Source organism: Notothenia rossii (assembly GCF_949606895.1).
Source record: "Notothenia rossii genome assembly, chromosome: 5".
Classification (NCBI taxonomy): domain Eukaryota; kingdom Metazoa; phylum Chordata; class Actinopteri; order Perciformes; family Nototheniidae; genus Notothenia; species Notothenia rossii.
Window position 1 is genome coordinate 85,510,898 of NC_136903.1, and position 27,053 is coordinate 85,537,950.

At 38.0% G+C, this 27,053-nt stretch overlaps 2 protein-coding genes across 2 annotated transcripts; one reads left to right on the plus strand and one right to left on the minus strand.

Annotated features, from left to right (window-relative positions):
- Nucleotides 1-9,879: 9,879 nt before the first annotated feature.
- On the plus strand, nt 9,880-20,299 carry mitfa (melanocyte inducing transcription factor a). Its single transcript, XM_079683492.1, has 9 exons — nt 9,880-10,068; nt 11,028-11,240; nt 11,814-11,909; nt 12,078-12,186; nt 12,587-12,670; nt 13,134-13,190; nt 13,377-13,452; nt 13,631-13,778; nt 18,458-20,299. The coding sequence occupies exons 1-9, from the start codon at nt 10,036-10,038 to the stop codon at nt 18,854-18,856; spliced, it is 1,215 nt and encodes a 404-aa protein (XP_079539618.1). The 5' UTR covers nt 9,880-10,035; the 3' UTR covers nt 18,857-20,299.
- On the minus strand, nt 19,885-26,939 carry eevs (2-epi-5-epi-valiolone synthase). Its single transcript, XM_079683491.1, has 5 exons — nt 26,719-26,939; nt 24,371-25,004; nt 23,713-23,952; nt 23,321-23,573; nt 19,885-21,642 (listed from the first exon to the last, which is right to left on the minus strand). Exons 1-5 carry the CDS (start codon nt 26,850-26,852, stop codon nt 21,545-21,547), a joined length of 1,359 nt encoding a protein of 452 aa, XP_079539617.1. The 5' UTR covers nt 26,853-26,939; the 3' UTR covers nt 19,885-21,544.
- Between the last annotated feature and the right edge of the window lie 114 nt (nt 26,940-27,053).

Here is a 27,053-nt window from a genome sequence, read left to right on the forward strand (position 1 = left end):
CCACTTATGCCTAGTGTGCCACTGGTTACGGTGCCGCGTGCCAATGCTGGCACGCGTGCCAGGGGTTGCCGACCCCTGCATTAAAGGAACGTAAGACAAGGAAAGGAAAAGAAAAAGTTTATTCAGACAGTAACTGGCAAAAGATCAAATACATTCTAACATTGGATTAAACTTATATTTCAAATGTTGTCTTTGTGGGCACTTTTGTAACAATGGCACAGTAGTAAAGTAATGCTGACAGATATTTTTGCCTTTTACAATTATATTATGCGACAGACAGGCATAATGTCATTTCCTGTGGTAATGAAAGAGCTAGTGTCTTGTTTCTGTATTTGTGGTTCTGGTTTCTGTGTAATTAGTCTTCTAACTCTTAAAACTTAAGAGCATATAATTGATCTATCCACCAAATGTTCCCTTTGAATTGTGACTTTGAATTTATCTGGCAAATGGGATCAAAGACAGTGGTATTATACGATGGCCCCAAAAAGTCAGGACTTTTAAAAATCCCCAGATTCAACTCCACGTGCAGACATTCGTGGCTCACACTGACCTTTTCCTCCAACTCCAGGCACATTGAGCTGGATAATGCTACATCTTTGTGCTCTTTGATTTTCAGGGTAGACTGTGAGGTCTCAAACTTAGCTAAGAGAGCCTTTTGTTTGATAAACTCAACAGAGTTGACCTAGCGCTCTGTTCTCCAGAAGCCATTTGATTCTTTAAGATAAGGGTTTTAAAAAAGTAGGACGACTGCGGCATGCAAAAGCTACCACAGGAATTTTACAGCAGTTTGTTATCTTAATGTTAAAGGTCACCTATTATGCACAATCCATTTTCATGTATTTTATAAACATGTGTCCCCTCTGCGTAAAGAGATTCTGAAAGTTTCAGGAACAAATATTCTCTCTCTTTTTGTCCTGATCCATTTATATGAAAACCTGTCTGAAAATGAGCTGATCAGATTTTGGCCACTTTATGATGTCATAACGATTTTATTGGCTTGTGTAACAATTAGCCAATCACCAACCAAGGTAACCCCCCCACCTTATCACCTGAATCTCCTCCTAGAGCACCATTGTGTTCTTTTTAACCAAATATCTCTCATACCTCATTCACACCAACGGTGTTTCAGGGCCGGTTCGGAGCTGGAGCTTAGAAAGCACCGGGTTTTCCTGTTCACACCGCAGCGGAGCAGCCTCTTAGCTTCGGAATCCGGTTTGTTTGAAGCTCCAAAAAATTGTCCGGCTAGAGCAAAAGCACCGCATACATCACGCTTACGTCGAGGCAGGGGCAGGGTCAGGGGGAATCGGAATCGTCATTGAAGTTGATGATTACGATTGTAAAGCAGTTTTGAATGTAGCATGTAACGACTGTAAAGTTGGTGGTGAAGTCGTCCCATTTCTTCCATTTCGTTTCGACAGAGCAAAACCAAAACTAGTGGCACTTCAACACAATCGGCCATTGTTGTTGTCGCAGCACCAGTGCGGTGTGAAAAGAGCCGGAGCTAAACCGAAGAACCGGTTTTGAACCTGAAAAGTGTGTGGTGTGTGGGGTGGCTCCTTATTTTCATCTAAACTAAAAGACAGAGAATCAGCACTTCAGAAACAGGGCTGAAAAAGAGGGGATGATGGGATGCTGCAATGATCTGTTTGTTATTTCGAGCCAACCTCTTCAGAGACATTTTTGTATATACAGTATCTGAGACCTATAATATATTGATGAAAGACAGTATAATAGGGGACCTTTTAATGTGTGTTTTATGACTGTACTTTATCTGTAAAATGTGGTAGTGCTCAACTGGGTCGTTGATGCTTGTTGGGAATACATAGAATATTGTGGTACTGTGGTAGCGGGCTAATCTGATGGCATGGCCCCTAACCCAGAATCATAACGAGGCTCTGTGTTTATGTTGCTGCTAAATTAAGCTCCATTGTTTGTCAGTTAAGCAAGTTCATGTTCGTAATCCCACACAAACCGGACAATATGCCTCATTCTTGGAAGAGGATGTTAAACATACTGTAGCCACAGGGCAACAAGCAGAAGAGATATCTCTTTGTCCCAGGCTCCTCCTCTCGATGGAGTGGCCTGTCTCTGCTATTGCTGATATTTGCAATAAAGATTTGTTACTAAGGTCATTAGGCAACAGCGAGAAATCAATATCCTCCAGGCAATGGCAGAACTCAGCATAGTCGTTCAACTAGAAATCGTTCCCATTATCACAACCTAAAGGTCACGAGTTGACAACCATCTCATGCAACACACTCTTAGTTCCTTCTCCCTTTACTCTACCCTGCTTAACCCCTTTAAGGACTCACTCAGAACATTTTAGTGATGAAAAACGCTGCCATTAAATTCACCCCAGGTCACTGATACATTGTCTGTCTGTACCAATCTGTAAAAGCAACCTTGCTGATAGCGAGAGAAACAAAACAGACCACGTCTCTCTTCTGCTTGGAATGATAAGGACTGCAAGGTCAAGAAAAGTTTGCCCCATCCTTCTCCACCCACCCACATTATTTCTCTTAAGGAAATCTTTATGTAAGTTTAGGCTATTGACGTTACAAGATTTGAGAGAGCACCAAACAAACTCCCGTTGTAAGCACAAAGGAGCAACTCGTTTGAAAGAAGAATCATGTTACTACATTGAACCAGAAGAAGGCATTCCCACACTAGTCATCAAACAGGTAGATGGTTACAGGTTACACAGCACAAGAGCCATAACCTGTCAGAGTTGACTTTGAATTAAAAGGCAATCCCTTTACTTTAAAAAATAAAATGTTGACCCCCAGATGATTGATTGATTGATTGATTAATTGATTGATTGATTGATTGATTGATACATTTATTTCGAACAAGTAAAATTATTAATTACAAAACAAAACAAATGTTGCAGTGCATAGTCATGTAAGAGAAATCACAACAAAAAATCACATTTACATCAACAACAACAACAACAACAACAACAGCATTAGCAACATAAACAGTGCCACATCTAGTGTAGTGTTCGAAACGGAGTGAGAAGAAGTATAACTTATTTAATCTCACCCCCTTGTCCCTAAATGATTTATTTATAATCTATAATCTGCAATAATTATCATTTGTATGTATTATTATTGTTATTATTATTATTATTATTAATCTGCTTTACCTGTTGATTGACATATATACATATACACATATACATACACTGATGTACATATATGCACACATATACACACCTACATACTTACACATATACACATACACATAGTCAAACACACATTTTTAACCCCAGATGGAGACAAAATGCAGTATTGGTGTCTCTACCAATCTAACATTCTGTAATGATAATGATAAGAGCAAACATGCAACTTGAAATCAAAGCAGCTAAATGGAAAGCCATCTTTAATTTAATTATTTACACCTCTACATTTCCTGCAAATATGTCTGTTGAATATGTTGCTCTTCATTTCAGTTCCTCATGTCGAGCTGTGTTATCAAAACTTCTACCTAAATACTGCAAAGGCTGTGTTGCCGTCTATCATATGCACAGTCTTTGATTGTCTAGTTATCGTTAGTGATTTAAAAAATGTCTGTCTTGTATGTCTATGGTTGTCTCCTGAATGATGTTGCTATTTTTGACACACACACACGCACACATACACAAACACACACACACACACACACACACACACACACACACACACACACACACACACACACACACACACACACACACACACACACACACACACACACACACACACACAAACACACACGCTTTATTGTCACATCTGCCTGCATTTAGGTCTAAGTCACTCATCAGGATGAAATGTGCACTGTTAAACATTATGTATACTATTATTTAAAATGTTATGTATAAAACGAGTTAGGAGTTCAAGTAAGTCCTTCTCTGACATCATTTCCGAAAGATAGTAATAATTCATCCGTCTCATTCGCTACTGTTTACAGGCTGACCAGAAGAAGTCTACTTCAACTTGCATCTTCTTTTATTATGATGTTTCTTAGTCATACAATGAATTTGCCTTAATTTACGGCATCCAGAGAATTAAAAGAGCAAAGACACATCATTTTTGATCCATCCACTTTAATCCAGTTAAATTGCCATGACACAATTTGATCCTATCATCCATATAACCTTTGAGGAAATTCTTCAACATCTGAACTACTCTTTTACTGCCTGGATTAACTGAGTGATATCAGATCTTACAAGCATACAGCTCTGAATTGACCTTACAGGCCCATATCAAAGCTCACATTTTTAAGTAAAATAGATCAAAAGCCTTGTGGCCCAAGGCTACTATTTTGATATTTGCAGCAAGGATTTTGTCAACAACGCAACACAGCACACACTGCTGTTGTTTACAGTGAAGACATTTCAGTTTTAGTATTTTTAGATTTAAATGCTTCATTCTACACGGTTGATCACACAATCCTTCCAGAGAGACGGATATAATTAGTCTGAGTTTCTCGCACAGTGCTTAACTGGTTTGAAGCCGAAAGACAGGGACTACTTTGTGTTGACTGATAACATATCTTGGCATGGGCATCACAACCATTATATATATATATATATATATATATATTATATAACCTTTTAAAATGATTAGTTTAGACCCCCCCACGTTTACCATGTGGAAAGTCCGTGCATCGGTCTATCCACTTGCCGCTCTTTGTAGAGCGCTGTGTCAGTGCTTCATTATCAAATCCATTCTACTTGCTTATTGTGAGAATGCCCAAATCAATGAAACTCCATTCCATGTTTTCACTGCTAGTTTGTACCAAGGCAGATTCTCAGAGCCGTACACATGAGCCGTACACATGCGGCGTTTTTTGCTGTGTCTTTAGTTGTAAGCTCAGTGGCGATCTGTTAATCTGTCATATCATACAATTAAGCCATCGAAAAGAATAGGATACAGCATTAAAAGTTATTCTGGGTCTTTGTGTGTCATAGCTCGGCTGTGTGTGTGGTACGAGTGCATTTTGTGCGAGCGAGAGAGAGAGAGCGCACGAGAGAGCGCTAACATACATAAGGAGTTGTTTCTACAACAAGGAGGAGGAGAGCTCTCTCCTGTCAGACACATCTTATAACGCCAGCTCAGGGAGGCAAAGGACACTCTGAGTGTTTAGATCGTTGACTTTAGTCTAAGTTATCTCATGTAAACAAGTATTTCCAAGGCACACCTTTTAAATTATCATTATAGAAAATAAGAGAATAACCGGTATGAAATAATTCCAACTCACACTATAGGACAGTAAAACAAAAATACAGTTTAAAAGGGGAGTGATTTGTAAAATATGCATAAAGAAAAAGTAAAACTGTTTACAGTTCTGTTTCATATGGATGTTGAGAGATGTATCCATAGATTTAATCCCTAATTTTGCTCTCAAAGTGCAGCAGATTGATGCATTTAACTTCAACATTTAAAACAAATCTTCCCGGGGGAGCATGCCCCCGGACCCCCCTAGAGGATGTTAGGACCACCACCTGCCCACACTTCCCGTTAAATTGCCCCACCCACATGGAGGATGGTTCCTACGCCCATGTGTCTTAGGGTACAACAATGACATTCGGAGTTCCCCAAGGCTACATTCCGGGGCCTCTTCCATTTAACATCCAATTCATCAGATCATGAAAACCAACAAAAATTGTTTTACCATGACTATGCAGATTACATAGACATGTATATTTCCACATGATTACAGTAGGTCACTCTTCAAAACCTTAAAGGCCAACAAATGAGTGATAGGAGATGCCATTATTTGCTCCGATTAAACAAATTAAACAATAAATGTTTTGTTTTTTTAAACCAAAAGTGTGATTGAAAGTCAGCACTCTTCTCCAAATGCTCTTATTATAAAGACTAAAACCGTACTTTTCAACATCCATATTATCAACCCGCTATCACCTTAAAAGTAAATAAAAAATTCAAGGACTTTTGTGTCAACAAGTTTTAGAAAAAGTTGGGTCCATGCATTTTTCTTCAGGAAAGGTTTAGGTCGTTACAATTCACAACACTGCTGTTAGAATCCTAGGGTTGGGGTTGGGGGAAACTATGGGACAGTATTACAACCAACAAATCTTCCCATTCCTAATATTAAAAAGTTTTATCGAAATCTTTGATCCCTATTGCTTGGACATTATTCAGCATAAATCGAGCATGTTCAGTTTATCCCGTTCGATGTTTTCCTCTGAACGCATGAGATAAAAGAACAACTTTAAATGAGGCGAAGCTGGCCTACAGATCAAGGTTTTGTCATTTGTAACTAAAACAAGAAAGCTCAGCACAACATTTTACGTCAGTGCTTGATTCACTGAAGACAATATCTTGATAACAGACCTGAGTTATATAATGTTTTTGAATAATATTCCATTTTAAATATCTATTTCTAAAGTACCAAAGTGGACTCAATGTTATACTTCAGCCCTGCAGATTAAATGATAAAAAGTCATCAGTATAACCCTAACCCCTTAACCTCAACCCTAACCTAATTGTTGCGATTCTTATTCGTTTGCCCTTTTTAATTTTGTCATGTCAAGATCTGTCTTTGCCCCCCCCCCCCCCCCCATCCATACTAGGTGATTAATTAATTAAAAGTGGACCCATTGTCATTCGAAAAATATGCTCCACTGACTTTTGTCATGTACTCCAACTCCACTGTAACCCCAAAATGTATACTTTCACACAAAAACATCTCAACACATCATCATACATCAAAAATAAAAGGTGAACGTATTTTGAGTCAAGATATGTACAGATTTGAGGTACAGTACTTGTACTTGAGTATTTTCATTTCCCTCTTCTTTATAATTCACTCAGATGCCTGACAGATTTTTATGCTGTGCAAAGTTTAAAATGTTAGCTCACGCTGGTTGGTTACCAACGCAGAAAGAAACTAGCTGAGAGATATGAATGGATCTGTTTCTTTTCGGGGGTCAAGGAGTGCACGACTATGTCTTTAAATGTTACTGGTCCTCAAGGCGTATAGAACGTAGACCCATGTGCTCTCCTAGGTAATAAACCACTGTCTCACAAAGAGTCTATGAATAATGTGAAAGCTTGGTTTGCTGTAGGGATGAATGAAATAAATTCCTTGTTGATAGTTCCTTCAAAACCCAAAGGTTTGGCTGAAGGAAAAGGCCACAGTGCAGAGGGGAGACAAAGAAACACTCTACTATGAGTTTACAAAGAACGCTTTCTCTGTTTTATCTTGAAAGGCTACGTCCAGCCAGAAGGCTATTTCCCTGTGTTTGTGTTCACCTCTCCAGCTCCAAATGAGTTTCCCTGAATCCACAGAAAGACGCCATGTAGTGTTTTCCGGCGGCCTTACACGAGACACGATAGCAGACGTTTGCATTAATTAGCCTTACGTAAGATAGTGGTTCATCACATGTGAGGCTCCTGAGAGGACACTCAATCCCTTGAATAAAAGTTTGATTCACTTTCATTGTGATTATCATTATCATCTTTCAAGTTGGTGCATTATCTATACTGTGTTCTTTGCTGTTACAGTTTCACATCATCATGCATGTAAAGCGGGAAATTAATGGTTTCCTCGAAGAAAAAAAATGGAATGTTCTTTCCGTTCAGAGCTTTAATTAAATGAACTTCTGGGGCATGCTCAACAGTGACATCCCGTAGTCCACATTTTTGGAAGTTTTGGGCGTGACGTTGATGTTATCACTCTGTCGAGCAAAGGCTGTAAAGTACAAACATTGTGTTGGTGGCGCAAAAGCATCAAACAAAGTTTCGAGTGTTGCTTTGAGACTTGAAACAAATGAGACATTATGAATGAAATGCCCCACATACAAAATTGAAATAAACGCAGATGATATGTTGTTGATTTCAATTAAATGCAACTTGTACTCAAACTATTTAAGTTCAGTCCGTACATCTTATCTAAATTTCTATCAAACTCAGACTTGTGTGTTGACTCTGTGTTGCTGTAAAACCTTAGTTGAACTCAGAATTAGCTTTTACATTCGCAATAATTATGTGTGTGTGCGAGACAAAATAAATAGGAACTTCAACGCCGTTTGAATAACTTATTTACTGATTGGATTTACGGTACAAACTAAGCTTTTTCAGAAGTTCATACGTTTTATTCCTGTAATAGCAAAATAACGTATCTTTGATAAAATAGTTGAACCATGGTCTACTCATTCTGTCTAAAGTTAACATAAAACAAACAGTTAACTGGAAGTACAACATTGAAATTGTATAATTGGTTTGCTTGCTCTTCTAATTTCTTGTTACCCAGACACGTCATTACTTATTATGACATTTAGAACTTTTTTTAGAGATAGGAAAATTAGCTGCTGATTACCCACAGTTAACACTGATAAAACAACTCTGTGTCCTCTGTGGGAGGCGTGTGGTGCAGTGGGTTGTGCGTTGGTGTTCGGATCAAGAGGTTCAAACCCCGCTGCAGTCAGCATGTCGTTGTGTTCCTGGGCAAGACACTTCGCCCCAAATTGCCCCTGTGGGGATTGCCCACAGTATTGAGTATGCAAGTCGCTTTGGATAAAAGCGTCTAACAAGTAACATGTAATGTGTTTTTCACCTTAAGCTGCTTTCACATGATCAACGGTAAAACCTCTTTGCCATTGTTTCCTATTGAGGGAGCAAAATTGCTACGCTAAAAGTTGAAATGATTTCCTCTTTGACCTCGATTGCCACTGACCTTAAAAAGCGTGACCAATGAGATAATATCTGTATGTTACAAGCCACAAGAGATAAATGCAAGCAGGGGTGGAAACCAAAGAAACAGGACCACCTAGCTGCATTCACCATTGCAAAGCCCTGCTCATGGAGAGCAGAGAGTGGTGCATCAAAAACGCCAACTCAATCACTTTCCAATAAGGAGCTATTATCAATAAAGGGTAACGCTCCATTTTGGAAGCAAGGCAAAGCAAAAAAGGGTAAAGTTTATCAGGAAATTGAACAGATAATGAGAACTATTACATGTTGCCCTTTGATTCTGAGTTGTTAGACCCTTTTATACCAAGACACATGGAGCTGTTATTGCATGCCGAATGTCCTGTTCTCTTTTCCTTGTAGCATTAAAGGCCTCTTCACATTGCACCATTACGCTTTTATATGTTCCCAAGCAGGCTTTATTTAAAATGTCATTACTTGCCAACCAAGTAGGTACTTTTTTTGGTATTATGGATTTTGTTGAAAGTGATCTGATTTCTTGCTTGTCATTGTACATATTAAACTGCTGTTGAAAGGGAACCATCTGAGAGTCACACACGTTTCCAACAGTGCTACTTTATGGTTACACCATGTTTCTCTAGCCAGGTGCCATGATCAACTGGTTCACAACAATAAAGCTTAAAACAAACTTTATAAAGAAACTCTATTGGATTGCTGCTCTATTAAAACCAGGATGGATTTTGATAGATTTTTTGTACAGAAAGATTGGTACCATGCTGGACAAAAGCTTATCAAAATGCACAATTGCTTGCTATGCTTGACCATTAACCCTGAAATTGAAGCGCTTCACCTTCTTTACCCTAAAAATCTGACTGCATAACAAATCTGACTGGTAGATGCAATCAACATCCAGTCCCAAAAAGTTCATAATGAATTCACAATTTCATATGCTTAGATTGACGTGGGACAAAGGCATCAATTGTGTTCCTGTTGCTCAGAACAAATAATGTTTTATACTAGATGAGCGGAACTAAAGATTAAACGTTAGTTTGCCTTAAGCTAACTTCAAGTCGCAGGCTACTGGCCAATTAATAAAAAGAGTCCTTTGTGAGGTGGTGACGTCAAGAGGGCTCTATAAAGACATAAAAACATAGTTAAAAACACAGCAGTGGAAGGATGAGTCTGAGTGTCCTCCTCCATTTCTTAACTTGAATAACTGATGAGCCGTTAACCCTGGATAAATTAAGCAGGAAAAGTGACTTCTCTCAGATTTGCACAGGCTAGCTCACTGTCAACAGTACAGTCTAACAAGCTAGCAAGATAAAGGGATTATATATTGCACGTGAATTTATTTTTTATCGATTACTACTCAAAAAACATGTTGGAAATGCTTGAATACAGCCACTATCAGGTGAGATTGATTTTTTCTTGAATATTATTCCAAAAAACAACATTGGACTTATTGACTGAAACAGAGTCAGATGATATTACATTTAATAATTGTTCTTGTGGTGGTTATAGTAATACTTTTCACAGCATGTAGTGTTAAAGTAATTTCCCCTATTCAACTGTTATCTATCTTGGTTAACACATTTCAGAACAGTTGATGCTACGGGATCTAAACAGTATAGCAGAAAATCTAACAAAAGCTAAAATAGTTAAATGTTTTCTCATATTTTTGAGTTGTTGAGGAGCTGCAGTTTAATATAGATCATGTGACTCAACTGCATTGCTCAACAGTGTCCTCTCTGTTTTTGTCATGGGTGTAGATATAAAATCGGCCATTGTCAGCGTGAATGACGCTGTCAAAATAATCTGCGCTGCTATATTTGAACTGTTATGCAGGGAGGTGTTTGGTTTAAACACATTTACACTACTTTCTGAAAAAAAGAAGGGCCTACCATCAGAACAGCTGGCTTTTCCAAATGAGGACCATTGATCTACATCTTAAAATAATTTCAACACAGAACAACTTGACTCCTTGTCGTTACCTTCGAGATAAGCAAAGAATTTTGAAGACATCAAGCATGACACCAAATCTAAAATTCCACTAAATGTACTTGAATTGTACTGTTGTCATCATTTCTCTATGCTTTCTTTAAATGACCTATTTTGAAAGACATTTTTGCTATTATTTCTTGTGACATTTAATCCTTGTTTTCCTATCTACAAGTCTAAAAGCAAAAGTTACACATAAAAAGAGAATCCAAATTGTTACTCTACCTATTTTTCTATAAAGTGAAGATTTGTTCACCTACTTTTGATACATGCTCTGATAGAATAACTGTATGCTGTTGAAAAAAAAGGGAAAAAAAAGAATCCAAAAGTCCCCAAGTTGAATTTTCTTTTTTTACGTCTTGCCCATATTAGGTGCAGTCCCACATGGATAACACCACCAAGTACCAGATCCAGCAGGCCCAGAGGCAGCAGGTGAGGCAGTACCTCTCCACCTCTCTTGGTGGTAAGGCTGGGGGTCAGTGCCCCGGCCAGCCCCCCGAGCACGGCATGCCACCCGGGCTCGGCAGCAGCGCCCCCAACAGCCCAATGGCCCTGCTCACCCTCAGCTCCAACTGTGAGAAAGAGGTATGCCTGCTCATTACTAAACCCTTTCAGTACATTGAGAAACCTTTATATATTTCTGCAGAAAGCTGTACGATCCTTGACAAGTGGTTAAAAGCACCAATGTTTGTCCCTCTGGGGCAAATTTATTTAAAAAAGCACGTTAGCCACCTCAATTTTCTAAATCAAGTCAAAGTCAAGTCAACTTTATTGTCAATCTTCCAGTTTGTATGTATACACATAGAGATCAAAATACCGTTCCCTACAATCCCGAATTTAAAACAAATGGAAATAAAAATGTGTGTGCCTAAATAAAACCTAAATAAAAACACAACAATCAATATATGCAAAATAAAAGTCACTTCAATATTTGAGAATGTACATTAGTGCAAGATTGTCCATAGAGTGTGAAAAATGGCGACCATCTTGGATTTTTGAGTGGCTAACGTGCTTTTTCAAAAGAGTAACCTCCATGGAGTATATGTGCCAATTGTAGTGCTTGTAACCACTTTGGAAAGATTGCCCTGATAATATAAAATTATCTGCAGCACTAATAAACAGTACAGTGATTATTGAATGTGCTTTTTTGCCATACAGATGGATGATGTCATTGATGATATTATTAGCTTGGAGACAAGCTACAATGAAGAGGTTCTTGGACTTATGGATCCAGGAATGCAAATGAACAATCAGGTAATATTTAAAGAAATATAATAGATATTTCTTTTGTAAGTGGGATGGTAAAGGGATGCATTTGGAGTGTCTTTAGCACTGTTGATTATATTGAATTGAATTGAAAGACATACAAAGGGTTTCCTTTTTATGTTTGCATTATAATTCAATTTCTTTCATATTCTGAAGCTCCCTGTATCTGGAAACCTTCTCGATGTGTACGGCAATCAAGGACTTCCACTCCCCGGCCTCGGCATCAGCAACTCCTGTCAATCCAACATCAAGAGGGAATACTCAAGTAAATTACTGAGACACATCATTCTTTCTTTATTATTTTGACAGCTAATTTACCGTGTCGAGATATCACTTAGCTTGAACTCTATTGGCCAGTTGTGTACAAATAAATGTGTCTGTTTAGTACAACTTGAATTGACTCTCAGGAAATATAACCTTACTTAATCTTGTGGTTGGATCTGAAGTGTACACGGAAAACATTTTGTAAGTCATTTTTGTCTAAGTTCCGATACTGTAATATGTAATGTCAACTATTTTAATTTGTGACTTAATCATAATCAAGGATTGTATCAACACATTTCAGATAGAATGTAAAAAGTTAAAGCATGACTTAAGATCAATGTCAATAATGTGTGCAATTTGGAAATATACTAAGTAGATTTTTTGCCAAATAATTACCCCAGCTCCTGGCATGAAGCAAGTTCTGGACAAGTCTGACACCTGTGGCATGTATGAAAACTACCAAAGGCAAGAAGGCTTCCCAGTAGGTAAGGGATGCAAAATGAAGAAAGTGAAATTATATTTTGCAAACTAATAATTCTGTTTTCAATTTGATGTTCAGAAAATGTGTTTTGTGTATAACTAAATCGCAAACAATACAAATCAACTGTGCGGATAATAAACATGATATACATTGCTTATTGGCTGTAGTTATCCAGCATTACATCTAATGTTCTAGTTGATAAAGTAAGAGATATACTGTGCATGGTGTGAAACTTGTAATTACATTCCTTTCATAGACTTAGAGCCTTATCATTACATTACAAGCGAATTACAATAAGTGCATTCGACCAAGAAGATACAAACTTGAAAAAAACAGAATCATATAAGTACATCAGGTTTCATAGAGCTAAAACATTTCAAGTGCTACTCAACTGGCTTATCACTGATTTAATTTAACAATTATGATTTGTCAGAGCACTCACATTCATGTTTGTCTTCGCTTCACAGAGGCTGAAGTCCGTGCTCTAGCCAAAGAGAGACAGAAGAAAGACAACCACAACTTGAGTGAGTCGATCAGATTAGAATTAATCTGGAATTTAAATCATTTTTTAAATGCTTTTTGCAATATTTACAGATGTAATTATGTGTCAATTATTTGTGTTCTTTAATTGTATTACCAGTAATTAAGCTTTCAAAGACTTCTTTACTAAGGCTCCTGTAGTAACAGTTTTTTTTTGTGGAAAAACTCAGTTGAGCGAAGACGGAGGTTCAACATCAACGATCGCATCAAAGAACTGGGAACCTTGATACCCAAATCAAATGATCCGTAAGTATTTTTTTTAAAATAAATGTTGCTAATGGATACATTTATCTATTCGTCTATTCATAAACTTTAACATACTCCCTAAACTTTGATGACTTAGGGGCCTTATAGAGTCCTGTGCTCTTTAGGTCAGCCGGTCAGCTGACTCTGACTGTAGACCTTTGTCTCCTGTTTACCCCAGAGACATGAGATGGAATAAGGGCACTATTCTCAAAGCATCAGTGGACTATATCAGGAGGCTACAGCGGGAGCAGCAGAGAGCCAAAGAGCTCGAGTGCAGACAGAGGAAGCTGGAGCATGCGAACCGCCATCTTTTGCTTCGTATACAGGTAGGCAACCGTCTTTGGGAGAAAAATACTTGGTTTCAAGGAAACTATGGCCAGGGATGCACGCTACCTCACTTGTACAAACAGTATTGGCATATGAGGGAATGTATTTCTCGTTACATCAACCAGGAGCTAATAGAGTGGCGAAGTCCCTCCCCTTCCGGTGGACCTCCATGGGACCTTATTTCGGAAAGATTATGTATTGAAGTCAATGGAGAGAGAAAGATTATCTTTCGATCCTGTTTGAATTGTGCCACGAATCACACATCACATTACACACTGATGTTTGTCAATTTAAAAGATAATTTTGCAAGTAAAAAAAAAAAAAAAAGGGTCGTAAAACTGTGAAGTAACACATTTGTTTGTGTGAAACGCTGAAAGAACTACATCTCCGGTTAGAACAACACACGTCACCAAGATGGCCGTCACTACTGTCTTGTCAACAAAACGATTGACTACCCTCACTATCAACACAATGAAACACGTCCAGAAGAATGTCATGCAAAGCTGCCTGCCTGCCTTCCTTTGATTCTCTCTGAACTGTCTGGTCTTTTTAATGTTTAATGTCAACCATTTGTGCAGATAGCGTGAAGTAGAAAAGATCGCAGATGCTAATGTAGTGTTAGCATTTCTCCCCCGGGCTTAAATTGTGTATTATAGAATGATCACACCGGCGTGAGAGTACTCTTCAAAGGGTTCACGAAATATAACTACTACTCTTACTGTTTAACATGTTGAGTTACTTAATGTTACTTCATATTAAGGCTAATAAAAAGGACAAGGCTGTAATGCTAACTAACGTGCTAGCTACTAGCTAGGTAGCTAACTTGATCCAGCCACTCCTGGTCCTCTCATCAGACGGGAAGCGAAAGAACGAGCAAGACCCATTGCTGGTATGATAACAACCTGGTACTAAGCACCAGAGTTGGGTGTAACGCGTTACAAAGTAACGCATTACTGTAATAATATTACTTTTGTCTGTAACGGAGTAGTGTAACACGCTACTTTTATTTTACCAAACTAAGATAGTACATTACATTACATGTTACTTGTTAGAGGCTTTTATCCAAAGCGACTTACATACTCAATACTGTGGACAATCCCCACAGGAGCACTTTGGGGTGAAGTGTCTCAGGGAAACAACGACATGCTGACTGCAGTGGCGTTTGAACCTGTGCTCCCCTGATCCGAACACCTACGCACTATTCCACTGCTCCACACGCCTCCCTATAGATAGTAGACATGGTAAACATTATAGGCCTACCGGTTCACATCAAGTTTCTGACCAAAGTCCCAAAACTATCTATACTGTAGGCAAATATACATATGTCCACCTACCACTGTTGGTGTGCGGTGGGAAAAGTTACATCAATTTTAATTAGCACTTATTTGCAGCTAAATAATGATATTTTACTAATCCTAACCCAATAGTTTTATTGTGTTATGTTTCGATATAGAACTTTAAACACCTAATTGAAACTGTGACTGTAATTCACTAAAATTCAACAAGTCCTCCAACTCATATGACCAAATAGGTCGATTGTTCAAGCCCTTATTACAACCTATAATCGCGTTTTAAAGTTTTCGACCTCTAGTACTCCCGTTGACTGCAAACATTACAGAGGGTCGTTTATTCACAAATAACCCTCTCTGTAAAATCCTAAATTGTCGGATAGTTTGGCCATTAAAACGATTTTTGATTAGATTTCTAGCGAGAAGTGTATATGGTACTTTTAGAATCCACGTCCAGTGGATGTGTAGGATCTATAGTTTGATGCTATGTTTTATTAACTAGACCACTGTTTTTTAAATCCGCACCGCCTAGTGGTTAAAGCACATTATTGAATTTAGTAGTTGAATGTTATGTTTGATGAAAACATTTAAATATTAAGAGCAGCCTACATACAAAATAGGGGGAAAGTAGAAGGTCAATGATAGAAATATAGAATAGAAAATATCAAGAAGATACTGTAGGGATCTCTACAATAAAACAGTTTAGAGCAGGACGTCCAAAGATATTAACAGGAGGATGTGCAAAACAGACAAACTAATAAGGCTTTATTTAAACATTAAAGAATACTTTAAGTTAAGGTCTTCTTTTGAATAAGAAAAAAACGTTGGGGGTATCAACAGATAAATATTAAGTCTGACAAAGTACTTAACTTCTAATATATTGCATAGTTTATTTTGGTACTTGACAATCACCTTCCCTGAATTTTACTCAGGTGTAACTAAAGTCTGATTTAAGGGTTGTTTATATTTCACATCATTAATCAGAATCGTCAAAGTAACTAAAATAAATGTAGTGGAGTAAGAATACCAGGTTAACCTCTGACTTGTAGTGGAGTAGAACAAAGTAGTACATGCTGCTGTAACAAAAACATTTCCCAACTTGGGATCAATAAAGTATATCTTATTTTAAGATGATCGATGGCTACTGCCATATTTGCTAAATTTGCCTCTGAACCTTGACAAGTGCATGTTTCAGGCTTATCAATGAACAACAGGAGGGGTCACAGACATAAGACCAGCTGTTAAATAAAGCTCTTCTGACCTTAGCTGGCATGTGGGTATATATTAATGCTGCCATATGGACACAAACAATTTTCACCCATTTGTTATTTATATGTTTTAAATTTGATAACACCAATGTGTTTCGTATCCCCTAAACCTCCAGGGGTGTAAACAGTTTAATACTGGCAACTTCTAATTGTGGGAAATACAAAAACGTCTTTTAAAACTACAATTCCCAGTAGAGACGTGCCATAGAACATGTTGCGAAACACACTATAGACAAGTTTACGCGCCAAAACACGGGTAGCGCCATGACACTACACAAATGCACTTCATTTCCGCCGGAAGTCTTTTGCACAGCGTAAACACTGGTGTAAACACAGCGATTTCGATGCTAACAGTGATGCTAGCTTGGGAACACGATTCTACTTCTTTGACTGGAGATGGCGTTACTCTCCCCCACCCGAATTCAGTGCAAAACTGGGAGGATAACATGACGACGTGGCCCAGCATAAAACCAAAATAAACTGCCTTATTTAGGTCATGCCCACAGGAGCCAACAGTTGTCTGTTGTTAACATAATGCACAATTTACATGATCTCTTTATGCTGTGCAATATATCATATGTGCCTGTACTGTTTGAGTGAAAATAAAGTTTGATGTAATTTAATTTCATTATTGCACTGTTATTGCATTATTGCATTTCATATGTTCCTTAGAGTGCTACAATTTCTTTTAACACAGTTCATCATTCATATTAAGCTCATACTGTACATAAATAACACTGAATTAATTAATTGTTGAGAGGAAACTAAAGAAATGGCTTCAACAAGAAAGATCACATGTTTAATCCTAACAGGTATTACAAATTAAAATATAAAAGCAGCCCACACAATTACATCACTATGAAAATATTCATATATAATATTAAAAAATACAATGCATGCAGTATTTGTTGTGTTTATCTGTATTTAATGAACAACATGGCTGGGTGCTGGGTGCTGGTTTGTGGTCGTAGCACTCTCTATCTAACCACTCTTTCAGGTGCTTTCTCGAGCGATTGCAACCAACTACCGCACACGTAGTTCCCGAACCACTTTTCTTCATGTTGTAATTGTTATATCCTCTTTGTCTCTGCGATATCAGTGCTTTGTCGGCACAACGGAGCTAGCTAGCAAAACAAACCCAGTCCGCCAAAACGGAAGTGCATTGCATCGAAGGGAGGAGTTCAGGATGTAGAGCGGAAACGGCTCAATAACTTGTGTATAGTCAGCATGCGTAGCATGTTTAGTTCTGCCGGGGGGGGGGGGGGGGAAGGACTAATCACGGGGTTTGTAAAGCAAGGCGGATGTTGTAGTCCAAAACGAGAGCTCGGGATTCTGGGTAATGTAGTGTCTTCGGAAACTCTGTAGTGTCTAAACTCCGAAAAAACTATTTGTTTCTCCGAATCGAAGGTTAAAAACACAAAAGCATTGTACACAATTTAAACCAATCAATATTGTGTATTTAAAGGATAAACTGATGTTTTTTAGTGGATGAGTAATGCAGATATCACTGTAAAATCATTTGACAGTGAGGGGAATACTTCCGGTTTTATTATGAAAACTTCGAGACCGGAAATACTGTTTTCCCCCCGTGAGGGTTGACGCTAACTGTACATCGAAGCTGCCGCATATACCTCATTCACACCAACGGTGTTTCAGGGCCGGTTCGGAGCTAGAGCTTGAAAAGCACCGGGTTTTCTAAAAGTACAATATACACTACTCGCTAGAAATCTAATCAAAAAACAATTTAATGGCCAAACTATTGCACAATTTAGGATTTTCCAGAGAGGGTTATTTGTGAATAAAAGAATCTCCGGAGCGTTTGCAATCAACGGGAGCAGGTTGTTTCTTACACGACCACTAGAGGTGCTACACTTTAAAACGTGACTCCGGGTCGTAATAAGCTGCTGAACAATCGACCTCTATGGCCGTTTCTTGTAGGAGGACAGGCTGCTAAAATGACAAAGAAACACTTTTCTCTTAACGTAATTGAATGGAGTTGCATAGGAACGTATTTTTCAAGACACAAGGTTGCAGATTGAGCTTAACGATGCTAGCATTTAGTTTATAGCACTAACAGAGCTAGAGATTTAAACTTTGTTTAAATGTTTTGATTATCTCTAGGAGTTGGAGATCCAGGCCCGAGCTCATGGTCTCACGGTGGTTCCATCCCCATCCGTCTGCACATCAGATTTGATGGGCCGATCCATTAAACAGGAACCTGCCCTCGGCGAGTGTCCTGCAGATCTCTATTTGCACAACTCGGCTCCTGACATGTCCCCTCCCACCACACTGGACCTCAACAACGGCACCATTACATTCGACCATATTCCCTCAGACTCCGGGGACTCTGGGCCCTATGGAACCTCCAGGGCCTGTAAAATAAAGGACTTGGTAAGGGACACCCTGTCGCCAATGTCCCCGAGTGATCCCCTGCTGTCCTCCATGTCCCCAGACGGCTCCGACAACGGCAGCAGCATCCACAGTTCCTCTAGTATGGAGGAGAAGGACATTGGTTGTTAGCATACCAAGACTTTCAATCTATAGCATCCCATCAATGAGGCACAGCTAAAGTGACTTAAAGGTACCCACATGACTAAGTGGATCAATTCTATTATAAACTTTATTTTTGTCTTGTTTCCATATTGTTCTTACTTTTAATAATAATAATAATAATAATAGTATACTTTATTTGTATAGCACCTTTCATGCACAAAGCAGCCCAAAGTGCTTAAAAAAAAGAGAATTAAAAATGTAAAATAAAGCAAAACAGAAAAAATACCGTAAAACATGGACAATGATATAAGAAATTAAAATCCATATTAAAAAGATAGGTTTTTAATTTTCTTTTAAACATTTCGAGGGACTTTGCAGTTCTAAGATCCATAGTTTTGACCCACTTTTAGCTGAACTCCATTGCTCTGTTTGTTAATGTGACTGAGGTTTTTCTCTTCAGTGGTTATACTGTTTTACATGTTAGACTTTTTTATCCAAAGTAACTTACATACTCAATACTGAGGGCAATCCCCACAGGAGCAATTTGGGGTGAAGTGTCTTGCCCAGGGACACAACGACATGCTGACTGCAGTGGGATTTGAACCTATGACCCCCTGATCCGAACACCAACACACTATTCCACTGTGCCCCCCCCCCCCCCCCCCCCCCCTTGTATTTTGACATTGTTCTGATCTTTATGCTGTATAGATGGATGGTTGGCAAATATACAAGGTGACAAATGTGAAGACAATCAGTGTTAGACTGGTCCACCTAATGAGTTTCATACTGGGGTTTTCAAATTTGTCATGAATATACTCTGTATTGAACTGTCCATCACAAAGATATATATATGATATACATATGTAAAAATGTCTGAAGTTAAGTTTAATGCAAAACAGGATATGATATTACTTTAAACTTCTGATGACGTAAGAAAAATGCACATAACATTACAGGGTAGTTACGTTTTAAAGAATCAAGTATTGCCTTTTATTGCATATTACTATTTTTTATATATTGTTTTAGCCATGTGTTCTAAAGAAAAGTTGACCACATGAAAATGATTGATTTTATTAGATATTTTATTATTATCACAAGTTATTTATTTAATTGTTTTCTTTTATTCAGTGAGAACAATTTCGTTGTTTGACATACACATACTTTGGGGGATTTCTCTGAGAAACGTATCGAAAAGTGTTAATGATAAATATAAGACAATAACAATATTGGGTACACTTTGGCTCAGGCATGAATAAAGAAATTAATGGGAAAAAAGTTTATACAAATGACCACAGACTATACATCGTAACCTGAAGAAGTTGTGACACGATACATCATCATACTTTATTTTTTATGAATGCAGCAGAGTGATAGTAATTTAGAATGGGGCAGTTTGGAAAAAACACATTTTTGTTAATGTTTGTTATCTCTTTCTAATGATGTAAATAAATAAAAAATGTACAAAGCTGATATGTTGTATATATTGCCAACATTATGTGGGGTTTCTTATGTGTGATAGATGCATTGATATTTGCCCATGAATATTTATATCAACTTTTTGGGGCGGCATGCAGTGAGACTGTGCCATATAAAAACACTTCCAACTGTACACGCTGTAAATTGTCTTTGTTACCTTGCATGTATTTAAACTTTACCTTTAAATATTGTAAAATAATATTCAAATGTATTCCTAAAGAAATATTCACATATTATGCGTTCCATTTCTCTGTTATTTTCAGTCACTTTGGAGATATTAATGTCTAAAGTCAAGAAAGAAACGTCTTGACACATATTTGAAGTACTGATTTAAAAGAGAATGACTGATGATTTCAACGTATTGGGGTAAAACATTGCTGAGATCATAAAACCCTTTAGAAAGTCACATTAAAGTAGCAGAACACAGGACCCTGGACACATAGATACAGTAAAGCTCTGGGGGGAAATTAAAATCCAAAATAATAAGTATTAAAATCAGTAATTAAAAATGCCAGCGCCACTTAAAAAAAAGTTATTTAATCATAAATGAGTGTTGTGTGGAATTGTTTTTACAAGGAAAGTGTTCCTGATTTGTTATACATTAGCATGTTTTTTGTTAAAAATGTTTGCTCAGCTTAATGAAAGACGTATCCAACTCGTTTAACTAAGTGTTAAGTGATTCAACATTTTTTGCAGTTGCCTTGACTTTTCGTGAATGTACATGGAAGTCATTTGTTAGTTTGGTATACTACTGAAAGACACACACACAATTTGATAAATGGCCAAACTAATCTTTAATGGGGCATGCTAACAAGTATATTTGACATAATACGAGTAGGCACATTACTGGCTATATAGTGCTATGCTCTCAAACCAAAACTATTTAAGAATATCCCACTTCTAATGTATTGTGTTTTACATACCTTTCTAATTAATTGACAAGGTCAAAAGCATCATGTATAATCAGTGTTTACAGAAATGGAATAGTAGGAACACACATGCTGGACAGAAGCATATAGAAATAGCTTCAAGCAGTGCCAATATGGTTTCCCCGACAATTGGATCTTTTAATGTGAAAATAGCGTAGGTGAATGCTATCAACTGTAGTTATTTTTCCCAAACATTTGAACAAAAGTAGACAAAAAGAGTACAAAACCAGAAGTATATACAACTCCCAACAAAATGTAAACATTTTCTCTAAAAAAACAATTGAACTAATGCAGTCGTGCTTTGGGCAGTTTAAGAGTCAGAGTTGCTGTCCGAGGAGACGCTCAGCTCGTCACACCAGTTTACGTAAGCTCTTTGCAGGATCTCACAGGATGTGTCATTCAAAATTTCTGCAATAAAAGAAAGGAGAGCAGTTAGACCATGCTTTAAATATACCGTATATAAGTGCTTTACATGAACTCTGAATAGCATGACAACTTGTTTAAGATCAAACTACTCTTACGAAAGGAAATAAGTTGGTTGTCAATGCATTCAAAAAAGACTAATACAAGATAATTTGGTGCAATCGTCTTTTTAAGGCAATTAAAGTAAATTGGTTAATGTCAGGTTTGGCAATCATACTTAAAGACAAGAAGTCCCCTCAACTGAATGCCTAACCCTAACCCTAATCCTTGGTTCTCTTACCTTTACCTGTTAAACCCGATAGCAATCGCAAACACAACCATTTTCACGAAACTGTGTCTCGGGGCTTCTTAACATTTAACAACCTATTAATGTGTCATAACCACTTAACGGGAAGAAAGTCAGCTAACAGACGATATGAACCATTTGTACCTAAACAAAACACAAGTCTAACGCCAAGCCTCTGAATTAGCACTAAGCGAAAGGGTGCTGACGCACTTAGCACATTACGCACGGTAGCAATATTTTATACTTCATGCAATCTGCACAAACTAGATATCATATGAAAACTGAGATTCCACAGATTCCAATGGTATAAGTACCATCACTCGCGGCGAAAGCCAGCAAAGACAACACACAACTTCACTTTACGGGGCCAAAACTGCAAATACTCTTACCTTCGCTGTTTTCTAATCAAAGGTTGTGTTCAATGGCATTACAATGCATATAAACGCTGCTGAAGGTTAATCCAATGTCTCTGTGTCACTTTGAAATGATTACTGATAATCCATCATCATATTTATGGAATTAAACGTATTTATAGAGTGTAAGGGAACTTCCGGTTTTGGGCAAGCTGCGTGCGCATCACTCTCACTCCTCATTGGGAATTTTTAGATGGGTTAAGGAACTTCCCCTCGATTTTATTGGCTCTAACGGTTCAAAAGAGATGTCAATCACCAAAATCGACCAATGGGTTCCAGAGATATAGCAAATACACCCAAGTGGTGTTTTCTTTTTTCTAAACCTCTCTAAAAAGGTCAAATTTCACTTGTTTTGTATCAATCTTGATATGTTATAGTTTGGATTCCTAAAGCTTTTAGTCTATGATCCCATCATTCAAGGGTGGTTTTCACTATAAGTAATGGTTTATTTCTGAACAGAAACTATCATTTACATGTTTTTACTATGTTCAATCTGAATTAACTAACTAACATCTATATTGATTCTGACTTTTCTAAATCCAACTCACAGGTGTATCATTGCTTTGAGAAAAAAGATTATTAATTTACCTCTTTTATAAGTGAAGATATTGTCAATTGTTCTGGGCATGTCATTCCCGGGCCTGAAATCTGACAAACAGGCTCCGGGCTTAACAGGTTAAACAATCAAACTTGTTATGCCTGTTTTAACCACCCAGGAAACAAATACTATCCATGCAGTACTGGTTTGGCTAGTAGCCATTCAGAGACAGAAAAGGTAAAATATTTGTAGGAAGAATGGATAGTTCTTGAATTGAAGACTTTGGTAATAAGCATGTTTCTTAAGACTGGCCTGGTAAACAAATGTAGGCTGACATGGCCAGCTATTGTGGTTTGCTACTACCTGTATGTTACCTAATGTGACGCTTGTTACCTTGCAAACCATAAATGCTGAGGTAAGACTTACCCGCTTCCCCAAGAGCGACAGGGAGTGGCATTCGGACCAAGCCTCCCGAATGCTTCAGCCTGTCCTGCAGAGACTTCTGTATGAGCTCCATGGTAAACGCTTCATGCCAGACAGGCAGCTCCAGACCCACCATGCAGTTGATGATCCTGTGCTTTACTTCTTCTGTTAATAGACCTCTCTCTTTGGACACGTAAACCATGTAAGACATATCAATGTTCACTGCTTCACCATGCAGCAGAGATGGGAGAACTTTCTAGATCAAAGACAGACAGAGACAGAATGTTAAAGACTCTCCTGGAATCCAAAACATGATATTTGTACAATATACTGTACAAACAATAGCATGTACAGTATCAACAATGGATGTACATATTTAACAAGGGATCAATTACCATCTCTAATGCTGGGCTGATAAGGTGACCAAAGTCGACAAGTCTGTTCAGGTCATCCTCCCAAAGGTTTGGGGCAAGTTCCTCCAGCATGGTCACGATGGCTGTACGAGTCGCTTGTGATGCCACCTGCATGCAGTTGCGTCCGTATACCCTGTTGTCAGCTTGGAATTTAGTGTCCAACAGCATACGGCCATGTGTCTCAAGAAGTTCGAAGAGGCCTCTGTGTTTCATCAAGGCCATCTGCGAAAAGAAATAGCAAACATACATAGATGTTTATAAATATGTATATATATATATATATATATATATATACAAAGTTAAAGACACAATTTTACATGTGCACACATTAAGACCTAAATAAAAACACAACAATCAATATATATTGAAGTGACTGGTATTTTGTATATATTGATTGTTGTGTGCACATGTAAAAATGTGTCTTTGACTATATATATACATATTTGCACACATATTTTTTTATTTGATATACATTTGTTTTTATATTCGGGATTGTGGGAAAGTATTCCGATCTCTCTGTCTGTACACACAAACTGGAAGATTGACAATAAAGTTGACTTGAATAGAAAACTTTAACAATACTATAGCCCTTGTAATTCCTAGATTCGTTGCTGTACTGTGAGTTGCGGGGTTAACATACCTTTAACATCTCAGCTAGCCCGTTGGAGATCTGTCGTCGTGGAACAGTTTGTATGAAGGACAGATCAAGGAAGGCAGCGGCGGGGGGGATGTAGGCACCTAACTTGTTCTTGCAGTTTGCAAAGTTAACCCCAGTCTTTGCTCCCACGCTGGCATCGATGTAGGAGAGCAGAGTGGTCGGGACCCTGATGTAAGGGGTCCGTCTTCTGTAGAGTGAGGCAGCCAGGCCCACTATGTCCAGGCATACCCCTCCACCAATGGCAATGATGGGCTCTGTGCGGCGGTCAAGGGAGAAGTTGTTGACTTCCTCTAGGATCTTCAAGGCCATTGTCATGGATTTGTTCTCCTCAGTTGTGGGTAGAGCTAAAATCTTGTACAGGACCTTGTTGGCCTCCAAATATTCAGTGAGCTTGGGACCGTAAAACTTGTAGACTTCTTGGTCTACAACCAAAAAGCGTCTAATTTGCTTGTTTGATTTTTTCATGTCCTCCAGCTGTTGCGGGTCGTTGATGTGTCCCAGCAGGAGCGTTTGGTTGCTCGGGTCCAGCAAGCCCCGGGTCTCAGTAACCTTGTAAGTGAAGACGATGGGGCTGACCACTGTCCAACTGGTGCTGTTTTCGGTGATGCTCTCATAGCTGCACACACAAAAACATGTAAACAAAAGAAGATATACTATAATGGCAAAGGTTTCCATTATTGTAGGTGTATTTTCTGTTGCTCTCAATACATTGAAATGCTTACACTCTAATAGCAGTTCATTAGCTTTGATTACCATTTTGACTTTAGATTAAGCAGTACTTTTGACATAAAAAGGACACTGCAGGGAACATCAAAACCCTGTCAAACCAAGTCAAAACATGAGATAATGCAATACAGCTTTTTTTCTTTCTTTCTGGCAAACCATAGCCATTTCAAATTCTTAGTTTATATCTGCAACCTGTCCTCCAACTTGACCAAACTTCACAAAACAGCAGCTGATATCAACAGGGTCATTGCGTCTTTAGCATTAGTTTCTGCTTGCATGGTTCCTTTTTTACAGAGATGCTCTGTCTGAGTCTCAAGGACTACATTCAGCTGGAACATAGTGAATATCTGTCTGCCCCCCCCCCTCCCACATACACCACCTCTCAGAGATTAAATGCAGTGCCTACAAAACTTCTTGTCCCTGTTATGTCTGGAAGCAGAACAAACACATTTATATCAGGAGTTTCTCTTTAAGAGGGAACAAACATGGAAAAAACACAAAAATATTCCTCTCCCAAACTCACAGGATTGGCATATAAACTGCCAACTGTAATACTCCTCAACATCAAGGTCTGGTTCATGTAACTCACCTAACAAATGTATAAATTGTAATACTTTTTGTAACTGAGATCTGGCTTAAGACAGAGCATGACTTTCAGAGGCCGACACACTTAATTTAAAATGTAATATGTTATTAATCAATCAATCAATCAATCAATCAAGTTATGTCAGTTATTATGTAACATTGTATTTTTAACACTAATCTAGTGTATACATTTGTAGACTGTTGGCTCACATTGTCTAAATCCAACACCTTTGCAGGTTCTCTAACCTAAACATAACATTTAAATAAACATTAGGTAGGTAAATGTTTTTTTGCACCTGTTCTCTGTTTTATTGTAGTTCCATTGACATTTGAAAGTTGAGGTTTTCCCTCATAGCCGCCCCATACATTCCTACATAATAGCGCTCTCTAAAGTTCTTTTGTAGATTGACAGCTACAGTATTAACACTGAAGCCAAGCATTGGTGTAAACCTGTCAAATTGACAAACTGCAGCCTTGAGCTGAATTCAGGGAAAAGTCCGATCTCAGTGAAACCAACCTGAGGAGCTGGAATAATGTACCTTTAGACTCAGATCCTATTACCTATGAAATACAATTCAGTGATTTATTCATCTTTTCCAAAAAAAAGGTATTTTTTGTTTAAATGCATAAAAAGGTTATTGTAAAGAATGTTTGGCATTTCACAGCCAGTGAATCGACACAAGAGATTGTCATAAAGATACAACCATCATTTCCCCCCAAGCATAGCCCAGTTGGAATGCTTGTTCATTCTTGTTTGACTGTAACAAATTTCGCAATTTTTGGGAAATGTGGCCATGTGCCATTACCTGCAGTACGCAGCAGCATTATTCATTCAAACTTCAAAATTTGTATGAGAAGTCAGAGATAAAAGAACACTTTGCATAAGAAACGCCAACAAAGAAGAAGATACTTTTATCACACTTTTATCACACTTTTTTCTTTTTTCTTAAATCTTAATCTTAATTTGAAAAAACTGTGAGTAAAAAAAACTGAGTAAAAAAAAAAAAATGTATACTTACATTTTTGCAGCAGACACATTATCAGCTGTGACCTTTTTCCCTCTTTTGCACTTCCAGGTGTCTTTGACCCGTACTAAGCTAAACTCTGTTTTCTTCTCTTTGGTGTCATTATCCTCGAGATTAACCTTTCCCATTTCTCCGGTGATGAGGTATGAACAGAGCTACTCCCAGTACAAGAAAGAAAGCCGAGAGCTCTTTAAATAGTGTATATTATTTAGAGGATGCCCCTGAGATAAGGGAGGAGCATGTCATACAGTAAGCTTGACATGTCATTCACTTGTGTAACGAAAACTTCCCAAGTTACACAATGTTTTTGGATGTGTTAGGCAACACCT